The following is a 17,137-nucleotide window of genomic DNA, read 5'->3' as shown; positions in this document are numbered from 1 at the left end:
CTTAAATCACTTTCCGCATGGAACATGCTAAACTGGCTAAAGGACTGCCAATATAACGGCATCTACGCTAAGGCTTTTGCCAGTATGGTTGTAGCTGCATGGGAGTGATTTTTCATCATTTTGACAGCTATTTTGGCAAAACTCTTACATTTAGACTGAGTCCAAGTTAAAGTTGGCATTGTTTTACGTTGCAAATAAAGCAGAAGAGAAGCATTGCCAGTTTATGGCCCTGGCTTTACATTATTTGAAATTGTTTGTTCTAAAGGAATGTGTGGGGCAGGATCCATGTGGTCCTTTGGATGTTTGCCTCCCACATTTGTACTGCATTAAAATCACTTGGTTTTTCAGTGAGTGAGCTTTGGCAACAGGGAAACTTACATTACTAAAAAAAGATAGCATCCGTTTTATTTACCCCAGAAATAGCTATCCTGGTGCTTTAAAGCAAATCTCCAAAGTGAAGTGAACTGCAAAAGGAAGCATCTGGGGCAAAGGACATGTGGATTAATGCATCATTCTTCTTCACTTTGTCCTCAGTTCAACAAAAAAATTAAGCACAGGATTAATTTTAGGCCCTCACATAAGCCCATTTCAAATTTAGTACTCACGTTGGATATGATAATGCTCAGTTTTGAACTTTAATTAACCAGATATTCAAAATTAATCATACATTTAAGCACTGTGCAGAGTCGGGATTTCTGTCAGAAGTACAAGTTTACACAGAGTGAGGCTATTTATTGTGGTACCAGCTGCATTTTCTTTTCTGAACTGGATGTTAAGTCTGTATTTTAGAGATGTCCCAAGGGGCATACTTTTCCACATAACTACATTTACATATTTGGCTCTTTTTTTTCTGATCTCTCTTTTGCTATGTGTGGGGGTTTTTGTTTCAGAAATCCATGCAAAGGAGTTTTCATTGGTTTTGTATTTACTGTTGAACTCTTTCCTCCGCCAGACTTTGTGTTTGCCCATGTAATCCTGACACAGGTCACAGACCTGCCCTGCTGCTGGAGCTGCGCTGGGGACAGCGGGCCGTGCCCCGGCCGCGGCCAGCAGCAAGACGGTTCGGGGCAGATAGGAAATTTCATGCGTAATCAGCCAGCACTGAACCAGCGCGCCAATTGGACAAGGAAGTCTGATTTAATTGAGGCTTCTTCCTTCCTTTTTGTAAAACGCAGAATTGTGCCTGGTAGAAGGAAACACAGACATGCTTTTCCGCAATCAGAAAATGCGAAGCAGGCTTTTCCTGGCTTTGTACAGACTGCACATGCACTACAACTAAAAGCTCTTCAGCAGTTTCCAGGTGAGTGTTCCATCCACTGCAGTTTCTAGTGCTTCTTGCAGCTCAGCGAGGCAGCTGGAGCGGCATTTACCCTGAAACGGAACAGGATGTGTGCCTGTTCGGGGTAAAATTGTGTAATTTGTGGCAGGGCTTTTGTGTTGGTTTGGAGTTTTTAATATGTAAAAATAAATAGTAGCTGAGTTAAAATCACTTACAGTGGGGTTTAGCTGTGAAAATGAAACTGTTTATATAAAGTACAGATAGTTTTCAAAGCAGATACATTCAAGGAAGAAAACTCGTATATAATAAACCTTCACTTCTGCCTTCTTCTGTTTACAAGCGTGTTGTGTTTGTCTGGTAAATCATGTTTTAAAGTGGTATTTTTAGATATACACACATCCATATACATATTCTATGTAAAGTTATGCATATATGTATAGATTTTTTTAATATAAATACAATTTTGCTTATAAGGCTGTACCAACTTATAACCAAGAAAAAAGTTGTCATTTAAGTTGGTTCACCCATTTTCCGAATCCTCATTTAGTCTACTATATTTGAGATTATCGTGACATTAAAAACAAATATTTGCAAGTTTATGCTGTTGGGATAAACTGCCCTGATTTTCCAAAGACCGAGCAGTTAGATAGTAAGTGACTACTCTCCGTGTTCAAAAAGCACATCTTGAGGAGGACTAGAAGAAGACTGAGAATTTCATCTCCTAGACTGAAGTCCAAAAATAAGGGCTTCCGTGATGCTTTTATTAAGGAGGATGACAACATGTATGTATTTGCTTATCCAAGCCAGGCAAAGGAAGGGTTTCTGTTAAAGGAAAGTAGTTTGCACTTCCATTATTTCCAGTGGGGAAAGTAATTGCTCTTCTTTTTAGAGCCTTGCAGTTTGCCAGAAATCAATAGGTCTGCTGAAGGAGTTGCCCCACCTCTGTGTCTAGCATTGCATAACTGTGTGGTAGACAAGTGGAGGCAAAACGATGTGTAGTAACAACTCTGTCCTAAACCCTCCCATTACTTAATAGCTGATGCTTGGGCATTATGTCTACATTTGTAGCAGGAAGGCTTCTGTTATTTTAAAAATAGGTTGTTCCGTTACTTGATTTTCACCCGCTGGCTGAATTGCGAGTGACATTTCTCTCATGCTAACAGAACACAGTACCCTGGCAAAGTTGTTGGGATGCTCTTAGAATTATTTTCAACTGCTGCTACAGCACGATGATGTAACAGGTACGGTGGTGGGGTTTTTTTTTAAACTAAAAAAACCCCAACATCTTAGGGAGACATTTATGCAGCAGAATGACCAATCTGGTCTATGGAGCAGGAATGTATTGTGTCAGGCACTTTATCAGTACGTGGTAAAATCATAGTCCTAGCAGAACAGCATACAACAGATCTACTGCCAGCACAGTATATAGGTTAATAGGACAATCAAAGGGAGAATACTTCTGTATGATAATTAGAAAACTCAGTTCTCCTTCCACATAGCCATTGTCAGATTCAGTTGTTTTGTTCTCACAGTCCAGAGACAAGTCTCTGGAGAGAACTTGAAACTGAAATATGGCAAAAATACTATACTATTTTAAATATCACCCTATTTTGCCCTACAGGTTGTGATTAAGAACAGATGGCAAATTTTGGAGTCTTGAGAACAGTAAATTCTAGCACTGTAAGAGAGCCAGACTGCTAGATATACTAATTATCTCCAAGATTTTAGTTCATCTGAACTTGTACTTGCAAGCTTGAGGGCAAAATACAAAGAGAAAAAAATCTCACCCACTGAAGTTTATGACAAAATTCTCATAGATAAGAATGGAGTTCCCCACCTAATCTTACTCAACAGAACTTCTTATGGGTTTCCTGTTTGATTTTAATCTGCCAAAAATATATCCAAACAGTTTCAGTGGTAACGGTAATAGGAGTGGTCCTTCACTGGTAGCTGTGTAGATATTTGTTTATTACTTAGTTTTTATGAAACAATGGTTGCCCTCATACAAGTTCATAGAGAGCAATGAGTAAGTCAATAAAAAAGATTACCAGACTGGATCCTCTAAAGGCGTGCTACTAAGAAATGTCATATTTTTTGTAATCTTTTAGTGATAGCTTGCAATGGACCAAGACTTGCACTGCACAGCAGAAAAGGAACTGTTGGAAGCTGTAAGCAGGATTACTACGTTTTCTACCGCAAGTCCATCTGATGTAGAACAAAATCAACCCAAAGCTGAAATTTCATGTCAAGTGAGAAAAGAAAACCCAGAAAAAGATGACCTGCAAGGTTGATGCCATCCTTTAATTTTATTTTTCATGTAGCTATTTATGCCAGTAATCTTTTATATTAAAAACCTTTGCTTTATTTATTGCAGCAGTAGTCCAGATTTACACTGCTATACTCCACTGAAAATAAGCCTTGATTAAACTTGTAGTAATAATGTAGCAATAGTGAAAAGATGCACATCCTGATGTGCATGTATGCACACAGAGCTTTCCTTTTAAATCCCCTGCACCTAAAATGTATTCCAGATTTAATTCGTGCACCAGTGACCAAAACAGTGATCATCACATGGGCTGTTCCGGGAGTGCACTTTCTGTACATCACAAAATCTGAACTTCTTGGCAGCATCAGCAAGGACACCCAGACAGAAGCTAATCTCAAGGCAGAAGTCTCTCACATGCCTTATGAAGAGGCAGCATTGAACATTTACTATGCCCAAGATTGCTGTCATCTGTTATTAAATAAAATGTTATATATAATCCAAAATATATATAATCTCATCAAGATTTTCAGCCTTAAAAGTTGTCATAAACACCACATCTCTTAGGAAATACATGCTTTGTAGAGATTGAGCCAAACCCCAAGGCCTTGATAATTGAAACTGTATGGCCAAATGATTAAGAACATGTAAAAGTGAGGCCACTGAAGGAGCCAATGGTGCTTTTACAATTCTATTTCTGCAGCAAGCTGTTATCTTCCCATTCATTTGCTGTCATTCACCTCCATTGTCTGAATGTTAGATACAGTGCAGACCGACTTCAGCTGACTGCATTGACAGAGACATTATTGATTGGAAATCGGGACTGGTGTGCCCACTGAAATACAAATACTCCGTTTCTTTTATCTGCCTTGCTAGCCTCTACTCCACCTGATGAAAACTGTTGTCAATACATTTCAAAGACAAATCATCCTTTTGAAAAGCTACATCAAATGCCCCCATAAGCAAGCTCTTCAACCAGCTGTCCTAAATTTTTATATGTGCATGTATGTTTGTGTGTGTGTATGGCTGGGCGGGGAGAAAGAGGGAGGAAGGGAAGGAGGTATATAAAATATTTGTAGCTGAACTGTGGCATCGGTTCAGCTACAAAAGAAAAAGAGGATGTGAGAATTCCTTCTTTGGCTGAGCTGGTTATTAGAGTTTCTCCTTTAAGGTTAGAACAGTCATGTTTTCTCAGCTTTCACCTGTTACTGCACAAACCCAATATTTGAATAGGGTCAGTATTTGAATATAGGTCTGAATGTGCAGCTGCATTGTAGTATCTCCTCCTTTTAGCAACAAAGGAACCTAGAGAAACATCTGATTTAGAAGACTCTGTCAGCGTTTCTCAGGACTGTGTCTGGGATGGTGAAGCATATCTCCTGCTCACACTGTGCCCAAGGTTACAACCTATACATACAATGCTTCTTGCCAGTATTTTTTCTAACTTTGTATTCGGCAGCCAATTTGGTGTCTTTCAAAACTTCAGACCAAAATAGCTTCCCAGAAAGAATCTGGACCTGTCTTTATTAGCAGTGAAATTACTTAGCAGTCTTGAGGTCTTGCTGTTACAGCAACAGAAATTCTAGGCTCTCCTTTCACAATAAATGCATAAGCGTTTTCTTTCCAAATGCAAAGGTTATAATCTGAAATGCTAAATATATTGTTTTTAGATTCCAATGCATCCTTAAGTCCCAACTCTTCGATGACCACTAAGGAGCTTCAGGAATATTGGAGGAATGAAAAACGCCAGTGCAGACAAGTCAAACTCCTTTTTGAAATCCCATCAACCAGAGTTGTAGAGCACCACTTATCTAAATATGTGGTAAGCTAAGAAATTAATATGTAAGGAGATCATTAATTTTTATTCACTCTACAGGGGTCTGCAGAGCACACAGCATGCCTCACTACATGAAAGCCTTACTGAGGACCAAGTTTTGCAAGCTATGATCGTACCGAGTAGAACCTTTCTCACTGATCATATGGGCATAGCTAGTGGAATCTGCCCCCCCCCCCCCCCCCCAAAATCTCTGACATCAGTTCACAAAATCTGCAGCAGTGGAAAAGTGTATCAAATAAATTAGTAGCTTGAGTATCCTTAACACCCAGAGGCTTGTCAGCATTAAGGAAATTCACGCAAGTATGAAAAAGATCAATATAGTTACATTTCCATGGAGCTCACCTGCTGCAGCAGCTGCATTGCATTTGTGTAATTTCCACATCAGAAATTTATGTTAGCACAAGTGCAAAATTCTTCGATGTTGAAAAAGTCTAAGATATCCTCCAACTAGATCACTTGGGATTGTTCCCCTTCCCTACCTAGAGCTCCTTTAGATGACGTATTTCTGTCATATTTTTGAGGTGAAACATGAGTATGAGGGACAGGAACAACAGAACAGTATGGATTTTTTTATCTTACAGTACTGACACTTGGTTTCTATTTCTGATTCTGCTCCTGACCTTCAGGAGAACTGATCTGGAGGAAGTCTCTTTCAGTACCCCAGTGAAATTCAGATAGGGATGTTCTCCTTGTTTGCACCAGCCTTTCAGATCTGTAACTGAAAAATGCCAAGAATCATGCTAGCGTTGCTGATACTGGGTGATGGAGCTCGGTAGATTTTGAAGCGGGTAAATGTCCTGGAGACTGTCCCAAGATCTTGTTGTGTGCTTTACACACCTGCTTCAATGCTGCCATTCTTGCATGCACTCAATAGTATCCAGCTTGTTGAACAGTTTAAAATTATTGTAGTATAACTGTATGAGAGCAAGAGTATCATTCAGCATATGTGCAAGTAGTTAAACTTGGCCATAAATTACATGCCTGGACAAAAAGATTTATGTTACAACAAAATTGAACCAATTTGAATGATAGTAATTAAATGGTATTTCTTCCCTTTTTCATGCACACTCCACAAGTAAAAAGCCAAGTACTTGTAAATTATTCACTTAGCTGCCCTTGATAAAATGATAGCTTAAAAAATTGCTCTTACGATTGTTTTGGATATGCATCAGGCTTATACACACTTTTCAGCAGGGAGTAGGACAAAGTATAGAAAAATGTCACAGTGCTTACAAATGAAAAGAGATCAGAGAAGTCAGCTCAACTTTAGAAAGCTTTCAAGGAGTGCCTGCAAAGATCATTCATGAAGATTAAAAGAGAGAATTTCTCTTTAAGGAAAAACAAGGAGGAGAATCAGACAGACATTAGTGCTAGTACTGGTTTGCACCCTTCAACAGCAGCAAAGAAAAAACTGGCATGAGTAAAACTGCTCCAGCTCCTGTGTAATTCAGTGGGAACAGTGTGAAGTTGAATATGAACATGGTCATCGCCCAAAAGCCAGCAAGGTCAACAGTCTGTGTCCTTAGCTAAGTGTATGATGACACAGTTAAGCTGGCCTCAGTAGAGCTCCACTGATTTACGCACATTAGGGATTTGGCCCTTCCTCAACAACATTGTGCTTGGATCAGGACTAGAAGAGAGTCTATTTGTACAACACGTAACGCACAGTTTTATTTTGCAGCTATTTTTCTAATAACATATTTATTATAGTCATTTTGAGGCTAGTGAAGAGCTGAGGAAGACATGCTCTTGAGTGCTGTTAATGTGGGACAGCATTCCTGTTAGCTGTTAGTGAAGGATTTTGGATAGCAAACAGATTGTTGTAGAAATGTCACATTTTTTGCATTATTTATATGCCAAGTAAGTTCGAATAACAGGACGATGATTTAGAGGGGAGAAAGGGCTTTGGAGTTGCTCCATCTTATTTTTGCACACACCAAATATTATTGCCGAATACTCCTCCTTTCACAGCGTTATAACACCCCCAAATCCCTAGAAACGTCTGATACAAACAACATTTTTGAGTATTATGACCAATGTAAAATAGATTACTTTCAATATTAAGTCTGGGAAATCCATTCAGTTCACTGAAGATGATTGATTGCAGCAGCCATGGCTGTTATAAACAAAGTACAGCTACAGAAATGCTTTGTAAGTGATTTTACTTGCTTCAGTCTGCTGCTAGTTCACCGTTCCCAGCACCTCGCAGGATGGGATCTGTTAGCATATTGTTTCTCTGCAACTTATTTGCATGCTAAAGCTAAGTCTGGTGACAAAAGTACAGAACAGCAGGAGGTGGGAATTATTAATTTGATGGGTTCAGATTTCAAAGGTCGGGCAGCTACACTGAGCATGCACCAGAAGCCCAGGCAGGGACTAATTTAGCAGACTACTATAAACCATAGAAGTATACAAGGTTACACACATAAAATTGGAGGACAGTTTCAGCTGGTGGAATATACAAGCACAAAGACTTTTCAAGGCAATAATGGACAAACTCTGACTGCACTGGGGCTAGAGTGATTGTTCTCATGCTTGCTTTTCTGTTTTATTGTGTTTAGATGTATAAAATCATCATTTTGCAAACAGGGAGTTTTGACAGCAACAAGTCTGTAATTGAACGGCGTTATTCAGATTTTGAGAAACTTCACAGAAATCTGCTGGAGGAGTTTAGTGAAGAAATGGAAGATGTGACCTTTCCCAAAAAAACTCTGACAGGGAACTTCACAGAAGAAATAATCAATGAGAGAAAATTAGCCTTCAAGGACTACCTGAGACTTCTATATTCTATGAAATATATCCGAAGATCAAAAAAATTTATTGACTTTTTAACAAGGCCGGAGCTCCAGGAAGCATATGGTTGCCTGCGGGGTGGCCAGTACACCAAAGCTTTGGAAATCCTTTCAGAAGTCATTGGTCTGCAGGAAAGGCTGACGAGAGGCAACCCTGTCTCAGTTGTCCCTACTCTCTGTGCTATCGTGGTGTGCCACAAGGACCTGGAAAACCCCGCAAGCGCCTTTGAATATGGAGAAAAAGCTCTATCACGCCTTCATATGCATACCAGCCACAGGTATTATATTCCACTGTTAGAAACAATGATCACTTTGGCATATGAACTTGGCAAGGATTTTCTGTCTTTGCAAGAAAAACTGGAAGAATGGAAGACAAAAAAAGATCCCATACGGGTTTTTACCCTGAAAGAACTTGCAGTTCAGGAGTACGTGCACTGAACAGAAGAAACAATTTCATTAAAGAGCAAAGCTGTCAGCAACTTTTCCCGAACACAAACTTTTGAAAGAGTAAGAACCGGAAATTATCTGTTTGGCTAACATAACTTTATATTAATAGAAAAAAGTTAAATATCTTCCATGTTCAAAAGGAACATTAACATTTATGTTGGAAAATATAATGTATTTACTCTACAGATATGAGGTGCACCTAAGCTTATTAAGGTTTTTGGAAAGAAATTTTCAACAAAGTCATTTATGACTTACTTATTTTGAACATAGCCTATTTCGTGTGACAAGTCAGAATAGGAAAATGCAACAAATAAAGCACTTAACCTGCAGAATCAGAGGCATTGCTTGTTGATGTGGAAACTATTTCCTTTAAAGAGGAGAAATATCTACTCAATTGATGCAGTCTAAAGGATGGATCTTCAGACACTGAATGTAGTTATTTACTCCTCCAGCTGAAGCCTGGTCAAACAGCACTTTGTCATTTCTGAGAATGATGGGATTGATCCTGCTCCCACTGAAGTCAATGGCTGTGGGCAGGAGGACCCGGGAGGAAGGTTTACAATCAACTTTGCCAGGAACAAAAAATACAAGCAACAATCATTCCATCAGAGATGAGGGAACATGCTTTATTTCCCTTTTGCAGTTAATACAGTTTTATGATTTGCGTTGAAGGCATATTGTTGTTTGGGGTGATCTTTAAGTACAGCTCTGACCAGGGTAGAAAATTCATACCATGTGTACTACATACATAATGGAAAGGAACCACAGAAGGGTGCTGTTGGGGAGAACATCTGGCTAATATAATGCTAGCATTTAATTCTGATTATCAAGCCATGGGACAAATGGTTAACAGACAGTCTGTATTAAACACATGCTTCCCTGTTGCCTTTCAGAGCTTTATTTAAATTGGGCATTGCCTTGGCTTTGCAGCCTGGGTACCACGCAAATACCGTCTTGGTGGTACTGCGATACAACAGCTAATTCTTTCAGGGATCCAACTCACATATACAAATGCTAAGCTTGTCTTGGCCCCAACACTCCTGTGAAAGGTTCCCAAGAGCTGAAAAAGTCTCTATTTACCTGCTTCTACAATTTCCCTCAACTCTATTATCTCTCCCATACACTTATTCTAATATATAATAATCTGGTAAATTAATTCTCATAAATATTGTAATTAACATGTCGTGCTAGCATGGATGATTATTCTCTGCTGAATATAGTCCACTGAGTACTTTCAGGCCTGAGTTCAAATACTGCATGCACCACAATGACACTGTTTATAAATTAGGAATAACTGTATTAATTTACCTCCCTGGTATATAAAAGTATCAGCTAACTGAAAGCGCACTGCACCTGAAAAACACTGCTGTGCATTGTTACAAGAAGGACGGCTTAGAAAAAATACAGAATAATAGGAACGTCTAGGATGGAAAGTTAATATTTTAAGTAGCTATTAATAGCTAGGCATTAAACTCATATGTGGATTATTTGTTTTGACAATTATTATTTTTTCTAGTTATACCAGAAGTAAGAGAATTAAGAGTAATTTACTAGCAGACTTCAGGACTAATGTGCTCGCAACATACTACATTGCAGGACAGTCAAAAGTATCAAAGGTAACACCACCTTAGAGGATCACGTCTGAATCAGTAACAAAGTGGCAAAGCAGAAAGCATGTCTGGGGTTTGCAGCACTCAGACACGGCAGACGGGAAGCACGGCCATCACGCTACTCTATCCCCACAGCAGTTTGTGGTGAAAGACCAAAAAAATAAGTGAAAATTTCCCTGCTTTTGCTCCCTCCCACCGTTGTGTGCAGTATCCCATGCACAGCTGCCTCTGATTCTCCTCAGGTTTCTATGGGACTTTACGTGAGTAGCTAATTGTGTCCACAGACCCTCACCTTACAGGTGACTACAAGATCAGAGGGTCCATAAGTACATGGTGTCTAGCAAGGACAAGTACCAGGAAAGCAGCACATCAGAGAGATCTTACTTAACCTTTACTTGTAATGCTATAACTTTCCATCTCTGAAGGATTAACTGATCCAAAGCTAACCAATTTTTGTTGGCATGTCAGTGCACATTAGGAATATGAGGAGGCGCAATCTGGCTAAGAGAAAAATTTACATAATTCAAAAGGCACTAAAATACACAGTGCCAAAACCCCCACTGTTTCATTGGTGTAAGCCAAATTTCCTCTGAGAATGCTTTTCCATGTAATCTGCTAGCAGGGTTTTATCAGCAAAATGGTCCTAGAATAGGTCACTTTGTCCCTATCCACCAGAAGGCAGAGGTCAGGCTCCTTGTATTAGGGGAAGAACGAACTAAATAAATACAAGTGTGAAGAAAGAACAATGTGTCTGTTGGATAATTCCGCCACACCGAACTTCTTTAAGGGAGAGCCTTCTCGGTGGGGCATCTGTGGCAATCATCAGCCATGTCTTCAGAGCCACCCAGGAAGAACACGCTATCTGCCTTACTCAAAGGGCTGATTTCAGTTTCTGCTGCATTCAGACTTCCAGTCAAGCCACTTCACGTACAAATCCGCGGAGCCTACAGCACATGTCAAAGGGTCAAGTGTAGTGTTCATAAAAAAGTTCCTGATGCCATTAATATTAGAATACAACAAAATTAAAACCTCCCCTGCCCCAAGCAAACCATGTATGTACTCCCTTCCTACACATGAGGAGCCCGTGATCTTCAGATTTATTAATCTCTTCAGAGATGACATTGGAAATCCTTGGAAAGAGAAAGCTAGTACGGTGATGACCATGAGTAGGGACCCACGGGGCCTGGATTTCACCTGGAGCTCTGCCAGACTTGGTCTGAACTTTGCAGAAGTATCTTAATTTCTGTGCCCCTATTTCCTCACCCAGTACTTTCCCAGTAAAACTTCTGCATCCAGATTTTCAGTAATCACCAAACAGAAAAGCTGTGAAATTTGAACAAATTAACTCCAGCATTTAACTTCAAAATGTGCATTGGGATGGAGGCAATTTTGAACTATAGAAGCCTATTTAATTTATTGAAGATACCTTGGAATGGAAGAGAATTTAGAGGCAGTAAGCGCCAAACCTTTGTCCTTATTGTTAATTGCATGGTTTCTTACTAATGCAGTCCTATTTTAAAATCAGGTGTTACTTTTCTTACACACTAGAGAAGTTACAAAATTATCTATTTATTGCATTGGACTGTAGTGAGACCATGCTGGCTCATCAGCTCCATAGGCAATCAGCCAGTTCTGATTTCTTAGCTATGTACTCTCCAGAGACTGGCTGGACCTGCCAAAAGAATTCTGCTTTCTCACATTTCAAAAGTCAACCTCTGCATATTCTTTTTCACTTGATTTTTACAGCAAAGTGAGTATTCAGCAGTTACCTGTTGTTAAACTACAAGGTAATGGCATTCCTGCTCCCATACTGACCCTACTGTCTTCCACTTGGAATGACAGCTGGCAACGACTGGGTTCCCTCTGCCTGTACGTGCAACTTTATCTTCCACAGTTAAAAATGTGTAGCTGGATAGGACAGATTTCCCTATCAGAGAAGATTGATCTCTTTCCCCCTTAACGTTGCCCGGTGCAGGGATACAGTAGTGGCTACAGAGCCCCCATTAATTAATTGAATCTGTCCTGGCTTTTTCGTAAGATGTATAAAAATGGGTGATCTCCACCAGCCACCACATCTTGTTTTTCCTCTGAACGGTGTATTAAAGAATGGCTCAAAAAGGAAATTGCTAACATTTTAATCCATGTCTATCTGTCTTGCTTATCTATTGCCCTTTCTTAACTCTTGTTAAGAAGCCATTGGAGAAACAATGACTAAAATCCTTGTGCACTCTCCATGGGGTTTGTGTGCTGTCCCCAGAGTGCACAACCCACCTTTCCAGGTGTCGGGCCGGCAAAAGTGAATAGCACTGCATCAGTGAACCTATCTTAGAAGAGGAGAGCTCTGGCACTACCACATATGGAAGAATGGAACATAAATTAAGCAGGTGGTTCCTGCTTCCAGACAGCCATTTTACTTCCAGTCTACATTGCTGTACAATATTTGAGTGATAAAAGCCTGTTTTATACATAAATTCATTTTATCCATTTCCTGTCTTCCAAAACAATGTGTGCTTTTTGCAAAGAATTTCTTCAGTTTAATAAATGGAAATGAGCAGTTGCTGGCATTTGTCCTGTTTGCATTATTAACATTCATCAGCCATTCTCTGTACCTGGAAGGCAGCTGGAGTCAACAGACAGAATGTCTGGAGACCCAAGCTCTGCTGTTGGCAACATCACAAACCCACTGAGCGACCTTGATCGAGTCAACTCAAATCTCAGCTTGCTTTTGAATACCAATATTGCTTTGCCCTCTTCTATAAAGCGATGCTGTACTGATATTTTATCAGTACATTCCAATGTATCATTTTCTCCATTTTACAGCTGGGGGAATTGCAGTACAAATAAGAGAAGTGACTTTTCCCCAAAGTCTAATACAGTGGTCTGGAGACCACACTAACCATCTGGAGAAATACTTAAGCTGGCATCACAGCTTTGCAAAATACATACATGGCATGGCTGCATGTGCGTAAGTATATCTTCCATGAACAAGCACAACACAGCTTAATTTTTGCCTGACATTATACACCTGAGACAATTGCATGTGATTCTATGGAAGAGAAAACAGTTGAGTAAGTCTGACTAATTAACATATTTGAAGAACTAGTAAGTGGTTGAATAGGGAGAATATTTTAACCACTCCTCTAGAAAAATAACAAAGCAGAAGGTCTTGCATAGGAGATTTTTAGAATATATTAAAAAATCTCCAGGTTTCAATATCATTTTCCACAAGAAGGAACAGAAAAATATTTTCAAATACATTTTTCCAGTTCTAAGAATTTCTTAGAACTCCAGTATTTCCACTGCTCTTGTAGTCTAAACAAGAAGAATCACACAACCACTACAGAGTACCATATATGTCAGCAATCTGCTATCACCCACTTTTCTCAACAACAACACATAACGCATTGGAGCTTTTCAGTGTGATCTTACTCTTCACATTATCATTAACACCTCTGAAGTATACCTACAATAGATAGCATCCAGTTATAAATTCACATGTAATTTTTTTCTGGGGAAAAAAAATGTTAAAAAAGAAAATACTGTCCAACCAACATCTGCCTAGCATGTCTAACAAACCACAGGCTGCATACATACAAACTGGAAGAAAATTTAAATAAAATCTGGGCATATCATCTCCACTAGTCCATGGAGAGTTGTATTACGATCTATTGAGCTTTGCCCCATTTCCATATCAATTATTATATCATTTGGGGCATTAAGTAGATAATACTGTTTACACAACTTTCTAAAATAACTAAAGAAGCCCATGAGGATGCCTAGTTACTTATGAAACATATGCAGACAAGATGCTCTCTGTGCAATGCAGCATCTTGTTTACAGGGAATCCTGTGATCTTTATCACACACTTGTTATTAACTCCTGTTATCTGCTGCATCACTGGAGGATAATATTTGCTTTCCTGAATCTTAATAAGGCTAAATACATTTATTGAATTCAACAGATTTGTACAAGCAGCATGGGAGTCGAGTTCAGGACACAAGATGAAATCTAGGTTTTGTGGCTCAGACAGCAGCTGAGCAAATCAAATCAAGAATGTTTATTTTCTGATTAGATCAAAGGCAGGAGCAAGATGTGTTGAAAAACTAAACACAGTTGTAATGGCATAAAATACTGAATGTCAACTCCCATCTGGATGTGGTGAGAACCCCAAAGAACCAACCTATTTACACTGAGATCACATTACAACATATGTTCATCACACTTTGTGAGTACATATTTGCTTTATATACAGATACACAAAACACTAATTTTCATGTCAGACCAGTGAGAGTAGAGAGTAACTATGCTGAAATAAATTAAGTTATAATGTAATTGAAAGCAGAATAAGGTCTAATGTCTATATAAACATGTGCACACTGTACCCTATGGATGGGTGGACAGATGGATTGAAGTGTGGACAGAGCAACCAAATTTGAATGTTTTGATGCTTAATAAATGTTTACCAGGAGTTTTAAGAAATTCAGATCAACGTTACTTTTACAAGTACTACATGATTATATATACATACCTAGTTTAAACGTACTACCTTCTTTTATTAGAAATAGGAATACATCTGTAAGTCTGTGATTATTCAGGCAAGAAAAGTACTAAAGAGAAACAGACAGGATGGATTTCATATACTAATCTCTCTAAACTGCCATAATTTAAATATTGTTTCATTCCATACAGTGCTAGAGTAGACTTTAGCTGTAATAAGCAAAAAGAAATCTTCATTACTGAAAATACAGGATTTAAATCCTAATATTTTTCTTCGTTATTAGCATTTCTAACAGATTTGCCGCCACCCTGACACCGGGCTGCAGTGCCACTAGATGGCGCTGCAGCATTTGCAGGCGCTCAGGTCCCCCACAAGCTGAGGTGAATGGGAAATAAACTTTTTTTTTAACAACTTGAAAATTTTTTTTTTTAAAAAAATCTACACTAAAGCCTAACATTTAAATTTTAATATGACTACACTAAATATATCTCTCAAGTCCATTGTGAGTTCAGACTGTAGCACCTAGCTTTCCAGCTGTCCCTCAGGACAATTTAACATGCCCATTTATCAGCCAGCTCTATAAGCTGGCTAGAAAGCCGAAAGAGAAAATATTCTTGCAGGCTTTTAGACCTGGTGAGTTCAAAGTCAGAGTCACTGCAGTGTCTCAGTTCCTACAGTACCTTTTCCTTCTGATCAAAAGGAACCAAGTAAAACTCATAACTCTTAAAAGAACTATCAAATAATGGGGGGAGGGAAGTAAAAATAAATGGATCCATAACGCCTTCTGAACAGTACTGGGGAAGGTTCATTGACTCCATTTTAGATAGTGACACTCCCAAGTGTGAAAACAAGAGATGATCCTGTGCCGAGTCCAACTACTATAAAATATTTTAAAGCCCCATGAATTTAATTATATAAAGGAATAAATATACTGCAAACACTATACATACACATGTTTGATTTTGAGTGTTGTCCCCTTGTTGATAATGTGAAAGGGGAAGACATGATGTCTAAACCTGGAGTGTAGCTGCTGGTCAACTCCTCCTCCTGTGTTTTAAGTAGCAAAACACAGAATTTTTTTTGGAAGTAGCCCCTAGAAAAACGCAACAGTTCTGGCTAGCACAGACCTACAGTTCCGCGAGTTGTGCTAGTGATTTTTAATCAAGTTGCTGGGATGGCCTGGATTTGGGGACTAGCTTCTGTCCCCAGTGCATGCCAGTTGCAGACCAGAGTTTGAAGCAGCCTGCCCCTGCATCAAGATATTTTTTTTCCATAAGGTTTCTGCAGAAACTGCTAGCTTTTAAAAGTGCTTAGGAAACAGCGTGAGGGAACTGGGCAAATCCAGCAGCAGCAAAAAGGAAGAAGACTATGCCAAAGTCATTGAAAGAATAGTCCTAGGAGGTGAAATCTTTGAAGGGGGTCTCCCTCCTTCCTATTCAGTTTCTTCCAGAAATCCTGGAGCAGAGAGAGAGAGGCCAGGGGGTGGAAGGGAATTTCAGATGACAAGACATGGATTTGGTTGTTTCTGTCACTGCACCTCACCTCCAGAAACAGCAGCTTAAATGTGCACTGAGTTAGTAGGGGGGGAACAGGGGACTTTCATGGACTCAGTAATAATATACAGTGCTTCACGTGCTCAGAACATTTTATAAATACTGGGCCATATTAATCCAGGCTTTAAATCTGCATAAACCTTGGCAGAGGGCTCTGGTGCCCATGAGATTATGAAGTCTGCCATGAAACTAAATTGTGACAATCGAAAAAGGAGACTCAAAACAGGCACAGCCAGGAAGAAAGTTTGTTATTTGTGAATCATGAAGAGAGAAAAGAAATCTGGGAAGACACAAACAAACGGTTAGTCCGTTGCATAACGGATGGCTGCATTTTTAGGGCTTAAGTTGGGAAACTTTGGGAAAGGAAGGGCATAAGTTTTCATTCATTTCATCTCCTCTGGAGAACAGTGACGCAGATTTTGAAGGTAAAAACAGTAACTCGGAGAGACTGACAGGAAGAACTGGTTTTGGTTTATGCATTTATATTTTTTCTTATCCTGAGGATACTTGCTTGCAAGTTAACAGAAACAATGGTATAAATTACAGTCTTCACAAGCAGCAGTAAACCCAACTAACTTACTCCTTGATTATTATGCTCTATGTTCATGTGACTGATCCACATAGCAACTCTAAGAGGCTTGCTTTGTACTGCACCAGAATGTATTTTAAAGGTACTTACATTTTAAATGTATTTAAAATTATGATTTGTCCTGCTGTGCAGTAGCTTAATGATAACTGACCTAATTTGCCATATAAATCTCTTGTATAGGAAAGGAATTCATTTCCCTTTGGGAAGGAAGAGCACTCTGAGACAACCATTGTTTGCTGCTGCCACCCCAAAATCCTTCAATGCCTAAG

General features: G+C 39.2%; 1 protein-coding gene across 1 annotated transcript; it reads left to right on the top strand.

Moving 5' to 3' along the window:
- The first annotated feature begins 1,160 nt into the window (after positions 1–1,160).
- SNX20 (sorting nexin 20) lies at positions 1,161–12,785 on the top strand. The gene is made up of 4 exons (XM_005233846.4): positions 1,161–1,300; positions 3,388–3,565; positions 5,213–5,364; positions 7,941–12,785. The coding sequence occupies exons 2-4, from the start codon at positions 3,400–3,402 to the stop codon at positions 8,607–8,609; spliced, it is 987 nt and encodes a 328-aa protein (XP_005233903.1). The 5' UTR covers positions 1,161–1,300; positions 3,388–3,399; the 3' UTR covers positions 8,610–12,785.
- Positions 12,786–17,137: the final 4,352 nt, after the last annotated feature.

The sequence above is a fragment of the Falco peregrinus genome, chromosome 14 (genome assembly GCF_023634155.1).
Source record: "Falco peregrinus isolate bFalPer1 chromosome 14, bFalPer1.pri, whole genome shotgun sequence".
Classification (NCBI taxonomy): Eukaryota; Metazoa; Chordata; class Aves; order Falconiformes; family Falconidae; genus Falco; species Falco peregrinus.
The sequence above is the reverse complement of the archived record's forward strand: the minus strand, read 5'-3'. Positions and strand labels throughout refer to the sequence as shown.